Source organism: Salmo salar, chromosome 09 (genome assembly GCF_965601325.2).
Source record: "Salmo salar chromosome 09, fSalSal1, whole genome shotgun sequence".
NCBI classification, from domain to species: domain Eukaryota; kingdom Metazoa; phylum Chordata; class Actinopteri; order Salmoniformes; family Salmonidae; genus Salmo; species Salmo salar.
Genome location: NC_138299.1, coordinates 156,176,173 through 156,203,030, shown reverse-complemented (window position 1 = coordinate 156,203,030; position 26,858 = coordinate 156,176,173). Strand labels below are relative to the sequence as shown.

General features: G+C 46.4%; 2 protein-coding genes across 3 annotated transcripts in view; both read right to left on the bottom strand.

The window, feature by feature from the left end:
- plch1 (phospholipase C, eta 1) overlaps positions 1–13,130 on the bottom strand; it is a 154,191-nt gene extending 141,061 nt beyond the window's left edge. The window contains exon 1 of the mRNA XM_082956476.1: positions 12,921–13,130. The gene's annotated coding sequence lies outside the window, so the exon portion shown is untranslated. The remainder of the gene's footprint in view (positions 1–12,920) is intronic.
- Positions 13,131–16,338: 3,208 nt separating this feature from the next.
- Positions 16,339–26,811, bottom strand: miso1 (mitochondrial inner membrane subdomain organizer 1). Of its 2 annotated transcripts, XM_082956475.1 has the most exons (5): positions 26,619–26,811; positions 26,419–26,478; positions 25,514–25,667; positions 21,333–21,496; positions 16,339–19,815 (listed from the first exon to the last, which is right to left on the bottom strand). In XM_082956475.1, exons 1-5 carry the CDS (start codon positions 26,715–26,717, stop codon positions 19,561–19,563), a joined length of 732 nt encoding a protein of 243 aa, XP_082812601.1. In that variant the 5' UTR covers positions 26,718–26,811; the 3' UTR covers positions 16,339–19,560. The 2 variants fall into 2 exon arrangements, with proteins under 2 accessions (XP_082812601.1, XP_045580788.2); XM_045724832.2 differs by lacking the exons at positions 25,514–25,667; positions 26,419–26,478; positions 26,619–26,811 and having other exon boundaries at positions 21,333–22,056.
- Positions 26,812–26,858: the final 47 nt, after the last annotated feature.

Here is a 26,858-nt window from a genome sequence, read left to right as displayed (position 1 = left end):
GTGGAGGTTTAGGGATGAGAGGTTAGATGAGGGTGGAGGTTTAGGGATGGGAGGTTGGTGGAGGTTTAAGGATGGGAGGTTGGTGGAGGTTTAGCAATGGGAGGTTGGTGGAGGGTGACAGTTTGGGGATGGGAGATTGGAGACTGGAGGGGGGTGGATATTAAGGGATGGGAGGTTGGTGGAGGTTTAGGGATGGGAGGTTGGTGGAGGTTTAGGGATGGGAGGTTGGTGGAGGTTTAGCAATGGGAGGTTGGTGGAGGGTGACAGTTTGGGGATGGGAGATTGGAGACTGGAGGGGGGTGGATATTAAGGGATGGGAGGTTGGTGGAGGTTTAGGGATGGGAGGTTGGTAGAGGGTGACAGTTTAGGGATGGGAGATTGGAGACTGGAGGGGGGTGGAGGTTTAGGGATTGGAGGTTGGTGGAGGGTGAAGGTTTAGGTATGGGAGTTTGGAGATTGGAGGGGGGTGGAGGTTAAGGGATGGGTGGTTGGTGGAGGGTGGGGTTTAAGGGATGGTCATTAGCTTTACACACCACAGTTCTACAATGAGATTACATCTGTTTCTCTCACCTATTGTTTTTTCTAGACTAGAGGTTTTTCTACTCTGTTTTCATTTCATCCTCTATCACTCTCTCCCCTCTCTCACTCTCTCCCCTCTCTCCCCTCTCTCACTCTCTCCCCTCTCTTGCTCTCGCCCTCTCTCCCCTCTCTCACTCTCTTCCACTCTCAACCTCTTCCTCTCTTCCCTCTCTCACTCTCTTCCTCTGACACCCTGTCCCCTCTCTCCCTCTTCCCTCTCTCACTCTCTTCCTCTGACACTCTCTCCCCTCCCCTCTCTCACTCTCTTCCTCTTTCCCCTCTATCACTCTCTTCCTCTCCCCTCTCTCTCTCTTCCTCTCTCACTCTCTTCCTCTCTCCCCTCTCTTCCTCTTTCCCCTCTATCACTCTCTTCCTCTCCCCTCTCTCCCTCTCTTCCTCTGACACTCTCTCCCCTCTCTCCCTCTCTTCCCTCTCTCTCTCTCCCCTCTCTTCCTCTCTTCCTCTTTCCCCTCTATCACTCTCTTCCTCTCCCCACTCTCCCTCTCTCACTCTTCCTCTCTCACTCTCTTCCTCTCTCCCCTCTATCACTCTCTTCCACTCTCAATCTCTTCCTCTCTCACTCTCTTCCACTCAATCTCTCCCTCTCTCACTCTCTTCCCTCTCTCACTCTTTTCCCTCTCTCCCTCTCCTCCTCTCTCACTCTCTTCCTCTCTTCGCTCTCTCACTCTCTCACTCTCTTCCTCTGACACTCTCTCCCCTCCCTCCCCTCTCTCACTCTCTTCCACTCTCCCCTCTCTCTTACTCTCTCCCCTCTCATACTCTTTCCCCTCTCTCACTCTCTTCCTCTCTCCCCTCTTTCACTCTCTTCCCCTCTCACTCTCTTCCCTTTCTCACTCTCTTCATCTCTCACTCTCTTCCTCTGACACTCTCTCCCCTCTCTCACTCTCTTCCCTCTCTCGTCCCCTCTTCCTCTCTCCCCTCTCTCCCTCTCTTTCTCTCTCACTCCCTTCCTCTCTCCCTCTCTTCCCTCTCTCACACTCTCTCCCCTCTCTACCTCTCTTCCCTCTCTTCCTCTCTCACACTCTTCCCTCTCTCAATTTCTTCCTCTCACACTATCTCCCCTTTTTTCCACACACACACACACACACACACACACACACACACACACACACACACACACACACACACACACACACACACACACACACACACACACACACACACACACACACACACACACACACAGTGCTTCTGCTTTCATCCCAAACTGAAACACCAGCTGTGGTTTTTGAGATAAGTCAATGAGTCAAAAGGTGATCGATCGGCTTTGCCAGCCTTCAATTCAGCCTCCTTATATATGTGTGTGTGTCTAAATTAGATTGGCCATCATATCAAAATTACACACAAAGAGAGCATCTGTCTCACACACCCCATTCCTACTACACACACACTCACACAACCCATTCCTACTACACACACACTCACACACCCCATTCCTACTACACACACACTCACACACCCCATTCCTACTACACACACACTCACACACCCCATTCCTACTACACACACACTCACACACCCCATTCCTACTACACACACACTCACACACCCCATTCCTACTACACACACACTCACACACCCCTTTCCTACTACACACACACTCACACACCCCATTCCTACTACACACACACTCACACACCCCATTCCTACTACACACACCCCACACACCCCATTCCTACTACACACACCTCACACACCCCAGTCCTACTACACACACCTCACACACCCCATTCCTACTACACACACACTCACACACCCCATTCCTACTACACACACACTCACACACCCCATTCCTACTACACACACACTCACACACCCCATTCCTACTACACACACACTCACACACCCCATTCCTACTACACACACACTCACACACCCCATTCCTACTACACACACACTCACACAACCCATTCCTACTACACACACACTCACACACCCCATTCCTACTACACACACACTCACACACCCCTTTCCTACTACACACACACTCACACACCCCATTCCTACTACACACACACACTCACACACCCCATTCCTACTACACACACACTCACACACCCCATTCCTACTACACACACACTCACACACCCCATTCCTGCTACACACACACTCACACACCCCATTCCTACTACACACACACACTCACACACCCCATTCCTACTACACACACACTCACACACCCCATTCCTACTACACACACACACTCACACACCCCATTCCTACTACACACACTCACACACCCCACATTCCTATTACACACACACTCACACACCCCATTCCTACTACACACACACTCACACACCCCACATTCCTATTACACACATACTCACACACCCCATTCCTACTACACACACACTCACACACCCCATTCCTACTACACACACACCCCATTCCTACTACACACACACCCCATTCCTACTACACACACACTCACACACCCCATTCCTACTACACACACCTCACACACCCCATTCCTACTACACACACACTCACACACCCCATTCCTACTACACACACCTCACACACCCCATTCCTACTACACACACACCCCATTCCTACTACACACACACTCACACACCCCATTCCTACTACACACATACCCCATTCCTACTACACACACACTCACACACCCAATTCCTACTACACACACCTCACACACCCCATTCCTACTACACACACCCCCCATTCCTACTACACACACACTCACACACCCCATTCCTACTACACACACACACTCACACACCCCATTCCTACCACACACACACACACACTCACACACCCCATTCCTACTACACACACACTCACACACACCATTCCTACTACACACACACTCACACACCCCATTCCTACTACACACACACTCACACACCCCATTCCTACTACACCCACACTCACACACCCCATTCCTACTACACACACACTCACACACCCCATTCCTACTACACACACCCCACACACCCCATTCCTACTACACACACCTCACACACCCCAGTCCTACTACACACACCTCACACACCCCATTCCTACTACACACACACTCACACACCCCATTCCTACTACACACACACTCACACACCCCATTCCTACTACACACACACTCACACACCCCATTATTTATTAGACTACTACACTACTATAACAGGCAAGGAGACACTATTTATTAGGTTACTACACTACAATAACAGGCAAGGAGACACTATTTATTAGGTTACTACACTACTATAACAGGCAAGGATACACTATTTATCACACACAAACACACAAGATATCCCTCTAGTGGTGTGGGGGCTGTGCTTTGGCAAAGTGGGTGGGGTTATATCCTGCCTGTTTGGCCCTGTCCGGGGGTATCGTCGGACGGGGCCACAGGGTCTCCCGACCCCTCCTGTCTCAGCCTCCAGTATTCATACTGCAGTAGTTTATGTGTCGGGGGGCTAGGGTCAGTCTGTTATATCTGGAGTATTTCTCTTGTCTTATCCGGTGTCCTGTGTGAATTTAAGTATGTTCTCTCTAATTCTTTCTCTCTCTCGGAGGACCTGAGCCCTAGGACCCTGCCTCAGGACTACCAGGCCTGATGACTCCTTGCTGTCCCCAGTCCACCTGGCCGTGCTGCTGCTCCAGTTTCAACTGTTCTGCCTGCGGCTATGGAACGCTGACCTGTTCACCGGACGTGCATCCTGTCCCAGACCTGCTGTTTTCAACTCTCTAGAGACAGCAGGAGCGGTAGAGATACTCTGGATGATTGGCTATGAAAAGCCAACGGACATTTACTCCTGAGGTGCTGACCTGTTGCACCCTCGACATCCACTGTGATTATTATTATCTGACCCTGCTGGTCATCTATGAACATTTGAACATCTTGGCCATGTTCTGTTATAATCTCCACCCGGCACAGCCAGAAGACGACTGGCCACCCCCTCATACCCTGGTTCCTCTCTAGGTTTCTTCCTAGATTCTGGCCTTTCTAGGGAGTTTTTCCTAGCCACCGTGCTTCTACACCTGCATTGCTTGCTGTTTGGGGTTTTAGGCTGGGTTTCTGTACAGCACTTTGAGATATCAGCTGATGTAAGAAGGGCTTTATAAATAAATTTGCACGCACACACCCTCACTTATCCTCAATCGAGCATAGGGCAATTCTCAGGCTAAGAGTTGAAGTAATTCAGACACATGTATCATTTGGAGTTTGAAGATGGAGGTCAAGTCACCTATTATTTACAGCCAGCCCAGAGAGAAGTCAGTCTTCTCTAAAGACCTGCAGGGCCGCTGCAAACAGGACAGAGCAGAACAGAGTTTCATCATGGCTGGCCCGGCCAGTATCCTCACCCTGCCTCTTCTCTGCAACACTCCCCAGACCCTCCTCTAGCCCTCCTGACCTAATGCTCTCCATGTTCCTCCTATCAGCTGAAGTACCACTGAGTAAGCCTGGCTTAGTCTGAACCTCTGGGTTTGCTATCCATTCCTGTTATCAGTTACCAGGTGGTTTAGGACTGGGAACCTCTCCAGCAGTGGAGGCTGGTGGGAGGAGCTATAGGAGAGCAGGCTCATTGTAATGGCTGGAATGAGTGTGTCCTGGGTGGCGCAGCAGTCAAAAGCAAAGCACTGCAGTGTTGACGTGCCCCTACAGCCGGTGTGATAAGAAGTAGTCGGCCGGGTGGGTCATGTTTCCGAGGACGGCCAGGAGGGTCATATTTTGGGGGGACGCATGATTCGACCTTCGCCCTCTCCCGAGCCCATTGAGGAGTTGCAGAGGTGAGCCAAGGGACCTAATTCGGGGAGAAAACGGGGTCAAAAAAATAAGCTTGTGGCGAGTACTGGGACAGGAGACCGCTTGGGAATACCAACTGTCGAGAGCTCATCGTTTTAAAAAAATAAAAAAATAATGTGTGTTTGAAACCACATTAATTCCATTCCAGGCATTACAATGAGCCCGTCCACCTATAGCTCCCCCCACCAGCCTCCACTGCTCTCCTGTTATCAGATACCAGGTGGTTTAGTTGGGGGGGGGGGGGGGGACTCCCGAGTGGCGCAGTGGTCTATTGCAATACCTGGTTTGAATCCAGGCTGCATCACATTTGGCCATGATTGGAAGTCCCATAGGGCGGCGCACAATTGGCCCAGTGTCGTCTGGGTTTTGCCGGGGTAGGCCGTCATTGTAAATAAGAATTTGTTCTTAACTGACTTGCCTAGTTAAATAAAGGTTAAAAAAAATGAAATGACTTGTTAAGGGGAAGTGCCTTGAACTTTATCCTTTAACCACACCTGTTACACTTCTCAAGCACTGATCCTTCTCCCTCCAACTGAGACATCTTCCCTGACTGTTTCTACCAGGAAGTGATGCAGAGCATTGAGGTAGTCAACAGTGAGAGGGTGGAGACAGGGAAGACAGTAGAGAGAGAGAGAGAGAGAGAGAGAGAGAGAGAGAGAGAGAGAGAGTAAATGCGTCAGCATGCTTTTGCCAAACTCAGCTAGGCGAACCAAACAAGTGTGCTCGGCATACTCCCTTAAAAGACCTTTGCTTGAAAAACAAGAAAAAAGTGGCAATAGTACTGTTTGTCCATTTTGAGACGCTGTAGCCAGTATCTTCCTCAAAATAGTCTGAATTCATCTAAAATAACTAAGAAATCTGTTATACATTTTGCTGTTTTTGCAGAGGAGATCTTAGTCACGCAATTTTTCATCTAACTAAGATGTTTGGTGCAGTATTTCTCAATGAAAATGAGTCATCTCTCGTTGAATGACAACAAAGACGTTATTGAAGAATCCCTACTGTTGACCAATCAAAGATGAAGGACCACAGACTTTGGCTTGATTAGTTTCATCCTTATTCCATCTGAAAGTTGTCTCTGTAGTCCAGCAACACACACAACTTTTAAACAAAATACAACCAGAGCAAAAACAGTCATAGACTGTCTGAATTCAGCTGTCTCAACAGTTCCATCATTGAACATTGATCTTTATCTCTGTGCTAGTATTTTTTTTAAACATCCCAAATAAGGTCAGAGAGATGAAAAGAGTGCCTTGTATGAGATGACTTGGCAGTCTTTAGAAAGAGAGAGTGGGCACTAGGCAGAGACACAGAGAACACACACACAAAAAATTAGGGGTTCAACAAGGGTTCTTCTAAGATCCTGAAAGTACTCTGAAGAACCTTAGGGTTCTTGGCACTGAAAATGGCCCCCAAAAGGTCATTCCAAGAACCCCATAGGAGTTGGGGTTCATCGAGGAACCTCCTTAGTTGGTGGGGGTTCTTGCAGGAACCGAACTGCCCAACTGAAACATTTGGATTTGGATTTGAAAGGACAGCAGGTGCAGCCACTTAACTGAAAAAAAATGTAAAAGATCTCCTCAGTTTGAGGTTTTTCCCTTGTTATGATATATATTGACATTGTTTTATAATGATACCCTCTATCTTTTAATATTTGTTGGATTCACAGACTTCACCCTACCTTCACCTCTGATGAATAAAACAGGAAACCTGTTCTATCACCATGTACTGCTAAATCATTCTGGTTATGGATACGGAGCACATCAACACATTAACATTAACACACCAGAGGATACGGAGCACATCAACACATTAACATCAACACACCAGAGGATACGGAGCACATCAACACATTAACATTAACACACCAGAGGATACGGAGCACATCAACACATTAACATTAACGGGACAGAGGATACGGAGCACATCAACACATTAACATTAACACACCAGAAGATACGGAGCACATCAACACATTAACATAAACAGGACAGAGGATACGGAGCACATCAACACATTAACATTAACAGGACAGAGGATACGGAGCACATCAATACATTAACATTAACACACCAGAGGATACGGAGCACATCAACACATTAACATTAACAGGACAGAGGATACGGAGCACATCAACACATTAACATTAACAGGACAGAGGATACGGAGCACATCAACACATTAACATCAACACACCAGAGGATACGGAGCACATCAACACATTAACATTAACAGGACAGAGGATACGGAGCACATCAACACATTAACAGGACAGAGGATACGGAGCACATCAACACATTAACATTAACAGGACAGAGGATACGGAGCACATCAACACATTAACATTAACAGGACAGAGGATACGGAGCACATCAACACATTAACATTAACACACCAGAGGATACGGAGCACATCAACACATTAACATTAACAGGACAGAGGATACGGAGCACATCAACACATTAACATTAACACACCAGAGGATACGGAGCACATCAACACATTAACATCAACAGGACAGAGGATACGGAGCACATCAACACATTAACATTAACACACCAGAGGATACGGAGCACATCAACACATTAACATTAACACACCAGAGGATACGGAGCACATCAACACATTAACATTAACAGGACAGAGGATACGGAGCACATCAACACATTAACATTAACAGGACAGAGGATACGGAGCACATCAACACATTAACATCAACACACCAGAGGATACGGAGCACATCAACACATTAACATTAACAGGACAGAGGATACGGAGCACATCAACACATTAACAGGACAGAGGATACGGAGCACATCAACACATTAACATTAACAGGACAGAGGATACGGAGCACATCAACACATTAACATCAACACACCAGAGGATACGGAGCACATCAACACATTAACATTAACACACCAGAGGATACGGAGCACATCAACACATTAACATTAACACACCAGAGGATACGGAGCACATCAACACATTAACATTAACACACCAGAGGATACGGAGCACATCAACACATTAACATTAACACACCAGAGGTTACGGAGCACATCAACACATTAACATCAACACACCAGAGGATACGAAGCACATCAACACATTAACAGGACAGAGGATACGGAGCACATCAACACATTAACATTAACACACCAGAGGATACGGAGCACATCAACACATTAACATTAACACACCAGAGGATACAGAGCACATCAACACATTAACAGGACAGAGGATACGGAGCACATCAACACATTAACATTAACAGGACAGAGGATACGAAGCACATCAACACATTAACATCAACACACCAGAGGATACGGAGCACATCAACACATTAACATTAACAGGACAGAGGATACGGAGCACATCAACACATTAACATTAACAGGACAGAGGATACGGAGCACATCAACACATTAACATTAACACACCAGAGGATACGAAGCACATCAACACATTAACATTAACAGGACAGAGGATACGGAGCACATCAACACATTAACATCAACACACCAGAGGATACGGAGCACATCAACACATTAACATTAACACACCAGAGGATACGGAGCACATCAACACATTAACATTAACAGGACAGAGGATACGGAGCACATCAACACATTAACATTAACACACCAGAGGATACGGAGCACATCAACACATTAACATTAACACACCAGAGGTTACGGAGCACATCAACACATTAACATCAACACACCAGAGGATACGAAGCACATCAACACATTAACAGGACAGAGGATACGGAGCACATCAACACATTAACATTAACACACCAGAGGATACGGAGCACATCAACACATTAACATTAACACACCAGAGGATACGGAGCACATCAACACATTAACAGGACAGAGGATACGGAGCACATCAACACATTAACATTAACAGGACAGAGGATACGAAGCACATCAACACATTAACATCAACACACCAGAGGATACGGAGCACATCAACACATTAACATTAACAGGACAGAGGATACGGAGCACATCAACACATTAACATTAACAGGACAGAGGATACGGAGCACATCAACACATTAACATTAACACACCAGAGGATACGAAGCACATCAACACATTAACATTAACAGGACAGAGGATACGGAGCACATCAACACATTAACATTAACACACCAGAGGATACGGAGCACATCAACACATTAACATTAACAGGACAGAGGATACGGAGCACATCAACACATTAACATTAACAGGACAGAGGATACGGAGCACATCAACACATTAACATTAACACACCAGAGGATACGGAGCACATCAACACATTAACATTAACACACCAGAGGATACGAAGCACATCAACACATTAACATTAACAGGACAGAGGATACGGAGCACATCAACACATTAACATTAACACACCAGAGGATACGGAGCACATCAACACATTAACAGGACAGAGGATACGGAGCACATCAACACATTAACATTAACAGGACAGAGGATACGGAGCACATCAACACATTAACATTAACAGGACAGAGGATACGGAGCACATCAACACATTAACATCAACACACCAGGGGATATATCCACTGGACTTGGGGTTCTGCTGGGAGTTTACCTCATATTGAGATTTTTTTAATCTTCTTTGCCACTAAAATCATAATAAACACTGAGAACTAAAATAGTGTGTTAGTGTGTTATTGTTGTTATGCGTATTAATATTATTATTATTATTAATAATAATAATAACAGGGTAGTTAAAAAATGAACCCCAAAAGGTTGTTTGAGGATCCATCCTTTTAAATGGTTCTTTAAAGAACTTATAGGGGTTCCCCCACAGTTTCAATTTGAAGAACCCTTAAAGGATACTACAGGAACCTTCTTTTTAGAGTGTATACCCACCTCATACTCCTGTCCTCTCTCACACGTTCTGTCTCTCTTTCTAAATCTCCATTTCTCACACATACAACCATTATTATGTGTCTTGACTGACACACACTACAGAAGTGGACCCACAAAGAGATCGGTTCACTTCAACCCAATATCTGCCTCCTCCAATCCTCTACTCCTCTAGTCCTCTGAGAGAAATAGTTAAATTATTCATTAGGACTCACTGTGCTAACAAAGAGGATAGTTTCCACTCCAACTGAACCACCCAGACACACTGTCCATCATCCTGTCACAACAAGTGTCCAATAGATGTTAGGGAAAATCTTTTTTATTTTTACCTTTATTTAAACTAGGCAAGTCAGTTAAGAACAAATTGTTATTTACAATGACGGAACAGTGGGTTAACTACCTTGTTCAGGGGCAGAATGACAGATGTTATACCTTGCCAGCTCGGGGATTCGGTCTTGCAACCTTTCGGTTACTAGTCCAACTCTCTAACCACTAGGCTACCTGCCACCCCATTCAACAACGTCTACCTCAATGTCCTAGGAAAACAACACACCCATCACAAAGACCTCCTATAACAAACACAGGTGTTGTCAACATAGTATAGGGCATTATCATCACTGTGTCAGAGGAGGAACCATGCATGAACAGGACAAGTTGACTGAACCATACCCGGACTGGCACCCATGTCTTGGACACCTGATCCCTGTAGTGGAGCTGCCGTGCCTGGTAGAGGAGGGATACGGGTGGGGAGGCTGGGGTACTGAGCGATCTGATCCCTGGATGTGGTGCCTGGTAGAGGAGGGATACGCGTGGGGAGGCTGGGGTACTGAGCGATCTGATCCCTGGATGTGGTGCCTGGTAGAGGAGGGATACGGGTGGGGAGGCTGGGGTACTGAGCGATCTGATCCCTGGATGTGGTGCCTGGTAGAGGAGGGATACGCGTGGGGAGGCTGGGGTACTGAGTGATCTGATCCCTGGATGTGGTGCCTGGTAGAGGAGGGATACGGGTAGGGAGGCTGGGGTACTGAGCGATCTGATCCCTGGATGTGGTGCCTGGTAGAGGAGGGATACGGGTGGGGAGGCTGGGGTACTGAGCGATCTGATCCCTGGATGTGGTGCCTGGTAGAGGAGGGATACGGGTGGGGAGGCTGGGGTACTGAGCGATCTGATCCCTGGATGTGGTGCCTGGTAGAGGAGGGATACGGGTGGGAGGCTGGGGTACTGAGCGATCTGATCCCTGGATGTGGTGCCTGGTAGAGGAGGCATACGGGTGGGAGGCTGGGGTACTGAGCGATCTGATCCCTGGATGTGGTGCCTGGTAGAGGAGGGATACGGGTGGGAGGCTGGGGTACTGAGCGATCTGATCCCTGGATGTGGTGCCTGGTAGAGGAGGGATACGGGTGGGAGGCTGGGGTACTGAGCGATCTGATCCCTGGATGTGGTGCCTGGTAGAGGAGGCATACGGGTGGGAGGCTGGGGTACTGAGCGATCTGATCCCTGGATGTGGTGCCTGGTAGAGGAGGGATACGGGTGGGAGGCTGGGGTACTGAGCGATCTGATCCTGTTATTTTAAATGGGCATATTTATTTATCTTTATGACTCCTCGTGCGACTCAGGGGACCAACCGCGTCATTTTATGTGATTAATAACTACAAAGGCTCCAACTTTATGGCTCTTTTTTTTAAACTCAGAAACAAATAAGTAACTGACTCTAGAACCACCAGAGGCGGGCGAACACGCCTGTATCGGTTTACATCCGAGCTATACCTACCGGTAGGCCCGAACAAAGACGTGCCTTGTGGTGATTGCGGTTAACCCGCACAATGCGGTTGAGGGGGTTGAGTGAGAGGGTGAGAGGGTGCACCTTTAGGGCTTTGTCCGTGGGATGTCATTTATCAAATGCCCCTCTGTACCTCACCCACACTCTCTCTCCGAAAATCCCCAAGGATTCAGAGAAGGGTTACCCTGTGTCTTTCTTTAGGGGAGCCTTTGTTATCCACCATCAATGCGATTCTGGAGCAAATCGGTGTCGCAAAAGGAAAATTAAGCGGAAATCCCAAATTATTGTCAAATGCATAAAACACTCACAACTTTGGTTTGAATCAATCTTGCGAATGAATTCATGATTTTCATGTCACGTGAAACACACTTTCAATGCTCACTTAATAAACAACCTAATATGTGTATTTATAAATAAATATATAATAACATTTGCCTAATCAAAAACTTAAAGCTTTAGTTTGAATAAATAGCCTTATGCAATGTCTCTTATAAGCGACAAAACTATAAAACCTCTGTAGGCATGTAAGAAAAACGTTGACAAAACATTGGGCAGTTAGCCCATTCAAAACATAGACTGACATCGTTTTATGCGGTAGCCACCGTAGCTTAACTCAGAGATAAGGGCAGGTGCATTGGTCAGCAAGTTCCTTGGCTCCTCCGGCTGCAGCCTTCTTGCCCGAGCTCATCTCGTGAAAACAATACTGCAACTGTATCATTGTCAACGGCAACATGCTCACTTTACTCAGAAACCGACGCTGTGCCAAGCGAGAAAAAAATGAACTATGTTGACCATCGAAGAGCACACAAGAACACTTGTAACATATACCTCATCGATTTTTCCATCAAATGCTAGTCCAACAAAGAAAATAAATACTTACGTTAGTCCGTTCTTTCCAGGGTCAACTTCTAATAAAATGTCAACATCTATTCACCTGAATAATATTCCTTCGGGTTATTCCTTCAGGTTTTCCATGTCATGAAGTATACTAACAAATCAATACTATCCTTTTCCCGTTTAGAAGTGAAGGGAGAATGCCTAACTGTCCGGACCGAGACTCTACCGTGTTCCCGTTGAAGTGACCGGGCAACGTGTTAAAACCCGGAACAGGATTCTTGGAACGGGTTCCTGAAAAGTCTCTCTCTTGCCCTTAGGTTGCAGATGGGGGTGATTGAATAGTATAATTCGCACTAAATCCCAGTCCTACCTCCCTAGTTATCTGTCACTCACTAACAAGTAAAACATTTATATCAATTAATTCACTTCCAAAAAAAAAGTTATATCATTTTTATCTTGAGTTTCAATTTCACAGTTCCATTACATAGTTATTATCTAGTGCAGTGTGTTATTATCTCGTGAAGTGTGTTATTATCTAGTGCAGTGTGTTATTATCTAGTGCAGTGTGTTATTATCTAGTGAAGCGTGTTATTATCTAGTGAAGTGTGTTATTATCTAGTGCAGTGTGTTATTATCTAGTGCAGTGTGTTATTATCTAGTGCAGTGTGTTATTATCTAGTGAAGTGTGTTATTATCTAGTGCAGTGTGTTATTATCTAGTGCAGTGTGTTATTATCTAGTGCAGTGTGTTATTATCTAGTGCAGTGTGTTATTATCTAGTGCAGTGTGTTATTATCTAGTGAAGTGTGTTATTATCTAGTGCAGTGTGTTATTATCTAGTGAAGCGTGTTATTATCTAGTGCAGTGTGTTATTATCTAGTGCAGTGTGTTATTATCTAGTGCAGTGTGTTATTATCTAGTGAAGTGTGTTATTATCTAGTGCAGTGTGTTATTATCTAGTGAAGTGTGTTATTATCTAGTGCAGTGTGTTATTATCTAGTGAAGTGTGTTATTATCTAGTGCAGTGTGTTATTATCTAGTGAAGTGTGTTATTATCTAGTGCAGTGTGTTATTATCTAGGGCAGTGTGTTATTATCTAGTGCAGTGTGTTATTATCTAGTGCAGTGTGTTATTATCTAGTGCAGTGTGTTATTATCTAGGGCAGTGTGTTATTATCTAGTGCAGTGTGTTATTATCTAGTGCAGTGTGTTATTATCTAGTGCAGTGTGTTATTATCTAGGTGCAGTGTGTTATTATCTAGTGCAGTGTGTTATTATCTAGTGCAGTGTGTTATTATCTAGGCGTGGACAGTGCGTGGTTATTATCTAGTGCAGTGTGTTATTATCTAGTGCAGTGTGTTATTATCTAGTGCAGTGTGTTATTATCTAGTGCAGTGTGTTATTATCTAGTGCAGTGTGTTATTATCTAGTGCAGTGTGTTATTATCTAGTGCAGTGTGTTATTATCTAGTGAAGTGTGATTATCTAGTGCAGTGTGTTATTATCTAGTGCAGTGTGTTATTATCTAGTGAAGTGTGATTATCTAGTGAAGTGTGTTATTATCTAGTGCAGTGTGTTATTATCTAGTGAAGTGTGTTATTATCTAGTGCAGTGTGTTATTATCTAGGGCAGTGTGTTATTATCTAGTGCAGTGTGTTATTATCTAGTGCAGTGTGTTATTATCTAGTGAAGTGTGTTATTATCTAGTGAAGTGTGTTATTATCTAGTGCAGTGTGTTATTATCTAGTGAAGTGTGTTATTATCTAGTGAAGTGTGTTATTATCTAGTGCAGTGTGTTATTATCTAGTGAAGTGTGTTATTATCTAGTGCAGTGTGTTATTATCTAGTGCAGTGTGTTATTATCTAGTGCAGTGGGAATCAGACAGGCTTGTAGTGATGGTTCTCTACAGTTAACATACACTAATGATTCTGGAATATTCTCTCCGTGGTTTCCTTCCCACAATCCCCCAGTGGCAGTTCAAAGTCTGCCAGCACAATTCATCAGTGCTCCATGCAACTTACAATTCAAACCAGCCAACCAGAGTCCACAAACAACCGCTAGTGACATTTACACAACAAAGGACACACAGGCCCCCCCCCCCCCCCCTCACCCCTTCCTCCTCCTCCCCCCTGGTTACAAAATCCCCTTCTGCCCCTCTCCCCCTCTCTGCGACTCCCCCTCTACTCTCTAATTCCCTGGTGCCCTGTAAAATTGACAAACCCCTGCCTTTCACTGCCGAGCCCCCTACACACACGCACACACGCACGCACACACACACACACACACACTCTTCACTGGAAAGGCATTTCACTGTACTTGTACTTGTGCACGTGGACATCACATCAAGCTTGCTGGGAAAACACATGGTTAACACTGTCACTGCAAGCCCATGAAGAGGGAAGGGTGGTACTTTCATATAGTGTCTTTCCCCATCAAAGATACTATCAAAAACATGGACACAGTAAATCAGAGTCAAGTGCATTTTAGCATAGTGAAGAAACTAGAATGCCTATTTGAAAAGCAGCCATACGTGTAAGACTCTCTCCTCTGTATCAGCCTGCTCCAGTGTCTGTCTCCAGCCTGTCTCCTCTCTGTGTATTAGCCTGCTCCATTGTCTGTCTCCAGACCCTCTCCTCTCTGTGTATTATACTGCTCCAGTGTCTGTCTCCAGACCCTCTCCTCTCCTCTGTATTATACTGCTCCAGTGTCTGTCTCCAGCCTCTCTCCTCTGTATTATACTGCTCCATTGTCTGTCTCCAGACCCTCTCCTCTCTGTGTATTATACTGCTCCAGTGTCTGTCTCCAGACCCTCTCCTCTCCTCTGTATTATACTGCTCCAGTGTCTGTCTCCAGCCTGTCTCCTCTCTGTGTATTAGACTGCTCCAGTGCCGGCCTCTCATTAGGTGATAGAGCCTGGTCTATGGCCCTCTAGTCTCTACATTAAGTGAGTGAGTACTCTGTCTGAGTCATGTTAGCTCTAGAGACCCCTTTTATGAGCTATTCAACCCCCCTGCTCTCTCACACACACACACACACACACACACACACACCCTCCTGTGGTTTGCAGGGGCCCAACTAAGGTTTCACCTCTCAGATTTGGTGTTACCATGGCAATGGTGATCTCAGAAGGGGGGGGGGGGGGACCAGTAGACCCTCACAACTCTATTGCTGGGACAATCCAAAGCCCCCCCCCCCATTTCCCCCTCTCTAACACACAAACACTTCTCTGGGGAAAGGGGAACAGAGGGATTTGGGGTTTAAAAGAGAAGTGAAAGCCAAGGGATTAGCATAAGGGCTTCAGACTAGCTGCGATAACGGTTAAACGTCCCCTATCCCAGGGAGACCTAGCTTACCATGGCTAAACTATAGGCCAACCGAATGAATGGAAACCAGTGGTCTGTAACTGTCAAGGAGCTGTTAATAAAATAAAGAGTCAAACAAGGAATGGGAGACAGACAACATATTAAAAGGTAATAGTTATTTTTTTATTTGTTTTTCAACTCTTTAAAATTACATGTGGAAACCTTTCAGTTATAAACACTTAGCAAATCTGTCTGTACCGCTTTTCTTCTTCTTCTTCTTCTGTCAAATAAAATATATTAGTATTTTGACCCTAAAAAAGAATGCCCATTTAACTATTATGTTCTTGAGATTAAATAAAAACAAGTTGTTTTATTTCTTTATCTAGATAAGACAGTGTGAGTTAAAGAAGCCTGTTTTTTCTCCTGCTAAAAACATCTGGACTTCTGAAACATCAAAACATGCCTCTTCAGACAGGTGAAAACAACCGACATTATTTAGACAGGAGAAAACAACACACTATTTAGACAGGAGAAAACAACCGACATTATTTAGACAGGTGAAAACAACCGACATTATTTAGACAGGAGAAAACAACACACTATTTAGACAGGAGAAAACAACCGACATTATTTAGACAGGTGAAAACAACCGACATTATTTAGACAGGAGAAAACAACACACTATTTAGACAGGAGAAAACAACCGACATTATTTAGACAGGTGAAAACAACCGACATTATTTAGACAGGAGAAAACAACACACTATTTAGACAGGAGAAAACAACCGACATTATTTAGACAGGTGAAAACAACCGACATTATTTAGACAGGTGAAAACAACCGACATTATTTAGACAGGTGAAAACAACCGACATTATTTAGACAGGTGAAAACAACCGATATTATTTAGACAGGTGAAAACAACATTAGACAGGAGAAAACAACATTATTTAGACAGGAGAAAACAAAATCAAATCAATTTATATAGCCCTTCGTACATCAGCTGATATCTCAAAGTGCTGTACAGAAACCCAGCCTAAAACCCCAAACAGCAAGCAATGCAGGTGTAGAAACAACACACTATTTAGACAGGAGAAAACAACACACTATTTAGACAGGAGAAAACAACACACTATTTAGACAGGAGAAAACAACATTATTTCCTTATCCATTATCTCTAGTCCTCCATCTCTCTTTCCACCATGGCCCAGCTTAAGCCTTCTGAATATTCTGGTTTCTAGCTACAGCCCAGTTTAGTACAGGAAGACCTGGCTGCCAGTTCTAGCCCGTTACTCTAGCCCACGCGTTACTCTAGTCCCCGCGTTACTCTAGCCCACGCGTTACTCTAGCCTCCGCGTTACTCTAGTCCCCGCGTTACTCTAGCCCACGCGTTACTCTAGCCCCCGCGTTACTCTAGCCCGCGTTACTCTAGCCCACGCGTTACTCTAGCCCCCGCGTTACTCTAGCCTCCGCGTTACTCTAGCCCCCGCGTTACTCTAGTCCCCGCGTTACTCTAGCCCACGCGTTACTCTAGCCCCCGCGTTACTCTAGCCCCCGCGTTACTCTAGCCCCCGCGTTACTCTAGTCCCCACGTTACTCTAGCCCACGCGTTACTCTAGCCCCCGCGTTACTCTAGCCCCCGCGTTACTCTAGCCCCCGCGCTACTCTAGCCCCCGCGCTACTCTAGCCCCCGCGCTACTCTAGCCCCCGCGTTACTCTAGTCCCCGCGTTACTCTAGCCCACGCGTTACTCTAGCCCCCGCGTTACTCTAGCCCCCGCGTTACTCTAGCCCTCGCGCTACTCTAGCCCCCGCGCTACTCTAGCCCCCGCGCTACTCTAGCCCCCGCGTTACTCTAGCCCCCGCGTTACTCTAGTCCCCGCGTTACTCTAGTCCCCACGTTACTCTAGTCCCCACGTTACTCTAGTCCCCACGTTACTCTAGTCCCCACGTTACTCTAGCCCACACGTTACTCTAGCCCACGTTACTCTAGCCCACGTCACTCTAGCCCACGTCACTCTAGCCCACGTCACTCTAGTCCACGTCACTCTAGTCCACGTCACTCTAGCCCACGTTACTCTAGCCCACGTTACTCTAGTCCACGTCACTCTAGCCCACGTTACTCTAGTCCACGTTACTCTAGCCCACGTTACTCTAGTCCCCACGTTACTCTAGTCCACGCTACTCTAGCCCATGTTACTCTAGCCCACATTACTCTAGCCCACATTAGAAGTTGTCTACCTCTTTAGCTGAACATGAACTGGGTATGAGAACCATTAAATAGTCTTCAATATTTACATCAATCATCCAGTCCAGATGAAATGTAACAGCTGCATAAGGGAGTACCATAATCTACTCTTAATTTTTTTTAAAAAATTAATAATAATCCATCAAATACTGACTGTACTATAACACATAAACAAATGTTTAATTAGAGACGAGAATCAATAGAATTCAGATATTTTGGTGGGACTTCAGGTATTCAATTTGAATGTCAAATATTTAAAAATATATATTCTTTGAAATGATACGTCAATGTTGTTAAACCACTGACAGTCCTTATGTTTGGTTATTATATTGATTGAATAACTTAGAAAATAACAACTAATTTCTATATACATATGGGCATAATTTAAATACATTAGCATGAAATTACCCTCTATCCAACCAGCGCTTTCTGAGGTACCTCCCCAAAGAGAATTTGTAAATCGCCCCCATCACAATCTCCCATCAAATTTCACAATGGCTTTTATATGCAGCATTACTCATTCATGATTGATCATCTAGAATATTAAAACACAATGCAGAAATGAATTAACCAATGCATATTTATTTCACAAATCGGGAAAATATATATATATATTTTTTTATGCGTTTGATATGTGGATTTCTGACAGCCAAGTTTCTTTACATTATCTAATCAAACATCAACATTTTCTGACCCACGAAGGGGAACACTAACTGTAAGTAGACTGGTTTCTATTCTGTCTTGTCATTGCCGTGTCAGTGCGTTTAATCTCCAATATATATATATTGGAGATTACACACACACACACACACACACACACACACACACACACACACACACACACACACACATATAAACTTTGATAAGCACGTAGGTCAAAACATTTTTGTCCCATGTCTACGATTTAGTCCATACCCCCATTCTTAAAGACATCGTTTCACACTTTTCCCCGATAGTAAAGTACAGGAGAAAAGATTGTTAAATAGATGATCCACTTCTCAAACACAGACACATAATGACCCAGCTGTATTCTGAGACGGGCCTGAGCCTTGCAACATTCATAAACTTACTTTCAAGCCCACTTGAAATCAGTCAGTCAACCAATCAATCAATCAACCAGTCAATCAACCAACCAATCACGTCCACTTGAAGATCGTCCTGATGAGCTTCGCCAGTGAGTTGTCCCAAACAGCCTGTGAGGTCCTCTCCCATAGGCTATCCTCTTTCCACATGCCTCGCCCCTTCCGCTCGGCCTTGACCTCTGCCTTGAGCAGCCGTTGGTGGAGTCGCAGGTAAAGGTGGGACTGAGGGTGGAGTCCAGAGACTGGGACAGTGCGTGCCAGCCCCAACCTCAACACCTCCTCATTCAGACACAGACTCCTCAATGACCCCTGGGGGAGAGAGAACAGAGGGAGGTTTCATTGTCTTCAACATGCAGTTAATTAAGACAGTCATAAAGAGAGTAACATTGTCCTGAAGACAGACAGCAACTGACCCTGCTACCAGAGACCAGACAGCAACTGACCCTGCTACCAGGGACCAGACAGCAACTGACCCTGCTACCAGGGACCAGACAGCAACTGACCCTGCTACCAGGGACCAGACAGCAACTGACCCTGCTACCAGAGACCAGACAGCAACTGACCCTGCTACCAGAGACCAGACAGCAACTGACCCTGCTACCAGACCAGACAGCAACTGACCCTGCTAACAGAGACCAGACAGCAACTGACCCTGCTACCAGAGACCAGACAGCAACTGACCCTGCTACCAGACCAGACAGCAACTGACCCTGCTACCAGACCAGACAGCAACTGACCCTGCTAACAGAGACCAGACAGCAACTGACCCTGCTAACAGAGACCAGACAGCAACTGACCCTGCTACCAGAGACCAGACAGCAACTGACCCTGCTACCAGAGACCAGACAGCAACTGACCCTGCTACCAGGGACCAGACAGCAACTGACCCTGCTACCAGGGACCAGACAGCAACTGACCCTGCTACCAGGACCGCGCACGCCCGCACCGGGACCAGCAGCACTGACCCTGCTACCAGGGACCGCGCACGCCCGCACCGGGACCAGCAGCACTGACCCTGCTACCAGAGACCAGACAGCAACTGACCCTGCTACCAGAGACCAGACAGCAACTGACCCTGCTACCAGGGACCAGACAGCAACTGACCCTGCGTTTTCCAGAAATCCTGGTTGGAGAATGACGGATTTCCTGGTAATTCTGGGAAATCTCCAACCGGAACTTTGGGAAAACCAGGGAATTTATTGTAAGTTCCCAGAATTTTGTAACCCTGCTGACAGACACACAGACAGTAACTGACCCGGCTGACAGACACACAGACAGTAACTGACCCGGCTGACAGACACACAGACAGTAACTGACCCGGCTGACAGACACACAGACAGTAACTGACCCGGCTGACAGACACACAGACAGTAACTGACCCGGCTGACAGACACACAGACAGTAACTGACCCGGCTGACACACACACAGACAGTAACTGACCCGGCTGACAGACACAGACAGTAACTGACCCGGCTGACAGACACAGACAGTAACTGACCCGGCTGACAGACTCACAGACAGTAACTGACCCGGCTGACAGACACACAGACAGTAACTGACCCGGCTGACAGACACACAGACAGTAACTGACCCGGCTGACACACACACAGACAGTAACTGACCCGGCTGACAGGCACAGACAGTAACTGACCCGGCTGACAGACACAGACAGTAACTGACCCGGCTGACAGACACAGACAGTAACTGACCAGGCTGACAGACACAGACAGTAACTGACCCAGCTGACAGACACAGACAGTAACTGACCCGGCTGACAGACACAGACAGTAACTGACCTGGCTAACAGACACAGACAGTAACTGACCCGGCTAACAGACACCAGACAGTGCAGTGTCTCCTCCTCTCTGCTGACCAGTTTGAGCCACACCGTCTGGGCCGGGCTCAGGTGCTGCTTCAGCCACACCCTCCCCTCTGGGGTCAGATCCACCCCCGCCAGGCGCACAGCCAGTGGATACACACCACCACCACCTGAGGAGAGAAGACCTGCCCAGGTGAGACACACCACCACCACCTGAGGAGAGAAGACCTGCCCAGGTGAGACACACCACCACCACCTGAGGAGAGAAGACCTGCCCAGGTGAGACACACCACCACCACCTGAGGAGAGAAGACCTGTCCAGGTGAGACACACCACCACCACCACCTGAGGAGAGAAGACCTGCCCAGGTGAGACACACCACCACCACCTGAGGAGAGAAGACCTGCCCAGGTGAGACACACCACCACCACCTGAGGAGAGAAGACCTGTCCAGGTGAGACACACCACCACCACCTGAGGAGAGAAGACCTGCCCAGGTGAGACACACATACGGTACACCTGAGGAGAGCAGACCTGCCCAGGTGAGACACACCACCACCACCTGAGGAGAGAAGACCTGTCCAGGTGAGACACACATACGGTACACCTGAGGAGAGAAGACCTGTCCAGGTGAGACACACATACGGTACACCTGAGGAGAGCAGACCTGCCCAGGTGAGACACACCACCACCACCTGAGGAGAGAAGACCTGCCCAGGTGAGACACACCACCACCACCTGAGGAGAGGAGACCTGTCCAGGTGAGACACACCACCACCACTAGAGAAGAGAAGACCTGCCCAGGTGAGACACACATACGGTACACCTGAGGAGAGCAGACCTGCCCAGGTGAGACACACCACCACCACCTGAGGAGAGAAGACCTGTCCAGGTGAGACACACCACCACCACTAGAGAAGAGAAGACCTGCCCAGGTGAGACACACATACGGTACACCTGAGCTAAGGAGTTCCTAGCTATGGCTGTGGTCTATTGCATAGACCTGAAGGTGGAACAGTCAGGAGCCTGACAAACTGAAAGACAGACTGTTGTAAGATATAGTATCTGACATACACTATGCAAAGATGTACAACTACAGCAGTAGAGATACTGTATTACTACAGGCAAGGAAATACATGCCAAAAAAATCAAAATAAGTGTGGCCAGAGGTCAAGCCTGTGTCGTAAAACAACAGGAGGTCAAAGAGATAAAGCTATAGAGAGGGACTACTAATCTCTTTAACTAAAGGAGAGCTTCGTCAGAAATTCTCCCTGGCCTCAGACAGAGCTGTAAGAGCACTATCTAATACCCTCTAACTCAGTTTGACTGCAGGGCAGAAGCATAACGTAATACTGCAGCTAGACCTCTTCTCTAACAGGCTTATTACTATGCTAACTCAGTCCGATGAAGGGAGCTGAACTAAGTCTTGTAAATGTGTTTGGTCCAGTGCCTCTGAATGCGGGCAGAAGGCATGACACTCACGTTTAGAAAAAAAACATTGGTCTGAATTAGATCAAGATGAAAAAGATGTTGACGTTTCAGTCACAATGACCTTTATCAGACATCAAGCCATGATCCAATACCTATCAAATCAAATTCATTGGATTAAAAGTGTTTACTTTGGTTTTAGGAAAATATATAAAAAACTGTCTCTACAGGAGAGACCAACTATTAGGTTGACTTCTATACTTCATCAAAGCCAACCTTCTCTTCCACTAAATCAAACAGCACAGTTAAAGAGACCAGCAGACGGTCTATGGCTGACACAGTTATGTTAAAGACCAGCAGACGGTCTATGGCTGACACAGTTATGTTAAAGACCAGCAGACGGTCTATGGCTGACACAGTTATGTTAAAGACCAGCAGACAGTCTATGGCTGACACAGTTATGTTAAAGACCAGCAGACGGTCTCTGGCTGACACAGTTATGTTAAAGAGACCAGCAGACGGTCTATGGCTGACACAGTTATGTTAAAGAGACCAGCAGACGGTCTATGGCTGACACAGTTATGTTAAAGAGACCAGCAGACGGTCTATGGCTGACACAGTTATGTTAAAGACCAGCAGACGGTCTATGGCTGACACAGTTATGTTAAAGACCAGCAGACGGTCTATGGCTGACACAGTTATGTTAAAGACCAGCAGACGGTCTATGGCTGACACAGTTATGTTAAAGACCAGCAGACGGTCTATGGCTGACACAGTTATGTTAAAGACCAGCAGACGGTCTATGGCTGACACAGTTATGTTAAAGACCAGCAGACGGTCTATGGCTGACACAGTTATGTTAAAGACCAGCAGACGGTCTATGGCTGACACAGTTATGTTAAAGACCAGCAGACGGTCTATGGCTGACACAGTTATGTTAAAGACCAGCAGACGGTCTATGGCTGACACAGTTATGTTAAAGACCAGCAGACGGTCTATGGCTGACACAGTTATGTTAAAGACCAGCAGACGGTCTATGGCTGACACAGTTATGTTAAAGACCAGCAGACGGTCTATGGCTGACACAGTTATGTTAAAGACCAGCAGACGGTCTATGGCTGACACAGTTATGTTAAAGACCAGCAGACGGTCTATGGCTGACACAGTTATGTTAAAGACCAGCAGACGGTCTATGGCTGACACAGTTATGTTAAAGACCAGCAGACGGTCTATGGCTGACACAGTTATGTTAAAGACCAGCAGACGGTCTATGGCTGACACAGTTATGTTAAAGACCAGCAGACGGTCTATGGCTGACACAGTTATGTTAAAGAGACCAGCAGACGGTCTATGGCTGACACAGTTATGTTAAAGACCAGCAGACGGTCTATGGCTGACACAGTCGGGCTCCTGAGTGGCGCAGCGGTCTATCGCACTGCATCTCAGTGCAAGAGGCGTCACTACAGTCGAATAAAGGCTGTATTACATCCGGCAGTGATTGGGAGTCCCATAGGACGGCGCACAATTGGCCCAGCGTCGGCCGTCATTGTAAATAAGAATTTGTTCTTAACTGACTTGCCTAGTTAAATCAAAATAAATAAATGTAAATGACGTTAGAGACGGTTACATAAAAGAGGGCAGCAGACGGTCTATGGGTAACAGTTATGAAGCTCTAATAGGGATTAGTATAGATTTAAATGACAATTGGGGACAGCTGCGTGAATGATGTGACTAGACTTTTCAAAAGCTGGGAGGTGAATCCTAATCCTCATTATCATACTGTAATTGGCCTTTACCCTGTGGGCTCGGAGTGTGTTGCTAAAGTTGAAGGGCATGTGAACCCACCCATCCATTCTTACCATACCCTTTAGCCAGCAGGGGGTCTATCATACCTTTAGCCAGCAGGGGGTCTACCATACCTTTAGCCAGCAGGGGGTCTACCATACCTTTAGCCAGCAGGGGGCCTTCCATACCTTTAGCCAGCAGGGGGTCTACCATACCTTTAGCCAGCAGGGGGTCTACCATACCTTTAGCCAGCAGGGGGTCTACCATACCTTTAGCCAGCAGGGGGTCTATCATACCTTTAGCCAGCAGGGGGTCTACCATACCTTTAGCCAGCAGGGGGTCTACCATACCTTTAGCCAGCAGGGGGTCTATCATACCTTTAGCCAGCAGGGGGCCTACCATACCTTTAGCCAGCAGGGGGTCTACCATACCTTTAGCCAGCAGGGGGTCTACCATACCTTTAGCCAGCAGGGGGCCTACCATACCTTTAGCCAGCAGGGGGTCTACCATACCTTTAGCCTGCAGGGGGCCTACCATACCTTTAGCCAGCAGGGGGTCTACCATACCTTTAGCCAGCAGGGGGTCTACCATACCTTTAGCCAGCAGGGGGTCTACCATACCTTTAGCCAGCAGGGGGTCTACCATACCTTTAGCCAGCAGGGGGTCTACCATACCTTTAGCCAGCAGGGGGCCTACCATACCTTTAGCCAGCAGGGGGTCTACCATACCTTTAGCCAGCAGGGGGCCTACCATACCTTTAGCCAGCAGGGTTTTTTCTACCATACCTTTAGCCAGCAGGGGGCCTACCATACCTTTAGCCAGCAGGGGGCCTACCATACCTTTAGCCAGCAGGGGGCCTACCATACCTTTAGCCAGCAGGGGGTCTACCATACCTTTAGCCAGCAGGGGGCCTACCATACCTTTAGCCAGCAGGGGGCCTACCATACCTTTAGCCAGCAGGGGGCCTACCATACCTTTAGCCAGCAGGGGGGAGAGGACAGGGATGTAGATGGGGATGTGCTCCACCTCCAGGCCGATCTCTGTGATGGTCTGGACTCTCCCTCTGAGGCTCACATTCTTCTCTATGAACCTTGCTGGGATCTCAGAGGCGACTCCAAACCTAGTGATCTGACGAGGGTGGTGAGGCACACAAGACCTTGTTAGAAAAGCATTCACAACCGTTGGAAGTACAATGTGTTGTAATCAGTTACACTGTACCTTCCTATGAAGACACCATGATATATTGTTTCAGCAACACAAACCTGGAACCACTACTAGTATTCTATTAACTAAACACAACGACATATCATTCTATTAACTAAACAAAACGACATATCATTCTATTAACTAAAGAAAACGACATATCATTCTATTAACTAAACAAAACGACATATTTAACTAAACAAAACGACATATTCTATTAACTAAACACAACAACAGATAAGGAAGACCTTTCTAAAGTCAAGGGATGGCGATTGATGATCTGGTTAAGAAGAAAAGTATATTAGGCTAACTAAACAACATCAACTAGGATAAACACATTAGGCAAACAGCTCAACTGCCACCCTCCATCCTAAATTGACCCTGACCGTATAACCTATGCAGAGCAGCCATATGGCATTTAAATTGAACAATGGTGGAATGACTCATCTCATCTCCTGTCTGGTTAAAACGCCACAATCTGTCGACGTCTTCGAGAGAATTCCCTTGACATAGGGCAGACAGAGAATAGGGCAGACAGAGAATTCCCTTGACATAGGGCAGAGAATTTCGCCCCAGTCGTCAACCGGAGTTTGTGGGAAACTCGACTCGCTATCTCCTCCTGGTGGAACATGCCTGCATCACAGCTCGATTTTTATGAATAGGCTAAACTACTTACCAATTTAATACTCCTTGATATTACTATTACCCCGGCAATTGCTAGTCCAGTACTGATGTTCTAGAAGAGAAAACAGCTAGATGTTAGCCAAAGATGTGTTAGCTAACGCTGGGCCTTTATTCCATTTTAACAACATCTGATCTGCGGTCTCATTTGAATGAACCGTCTAATCCCCTTCAATGCTTGCATTTGGTTCTTACCCGGATAATGGTTAAATTATCGTCAGCGAACTGAGAAATTACTGAAATTATGTTTTTAGAGGGCTTTTCTCCTTTCTCGTCTGTTCTGGACTCCGGCATGTTGTTGATATCTCTAAAAGACTACAAACGTCGCCCCGCCCACTAAGTAGTGTAGGTAGCGGGGACCAAAAAACCTACAGTACCGTCTGGTGTGGCGTTTTCATTAATGTTTCATTATCTAGTCCCATTGCTGCTAAATTG

Coding starts and splice junctions, on each gene's coding strand:
- miso1 (XM_045724832.2), bottom strand. CDS start 21,836: ATGTGTGTCTCACCTGGGCAGGTCTTCTCTCCTCAGGTGGTGGTGGTG. Junction 19,816..21,332: donor GTCTGGTGTCTGTTAGCCGG/GTCAGTTACTGT, acceptor TCTCTCCCCCAG/GGGTCATTGAGGAGTCTGTG.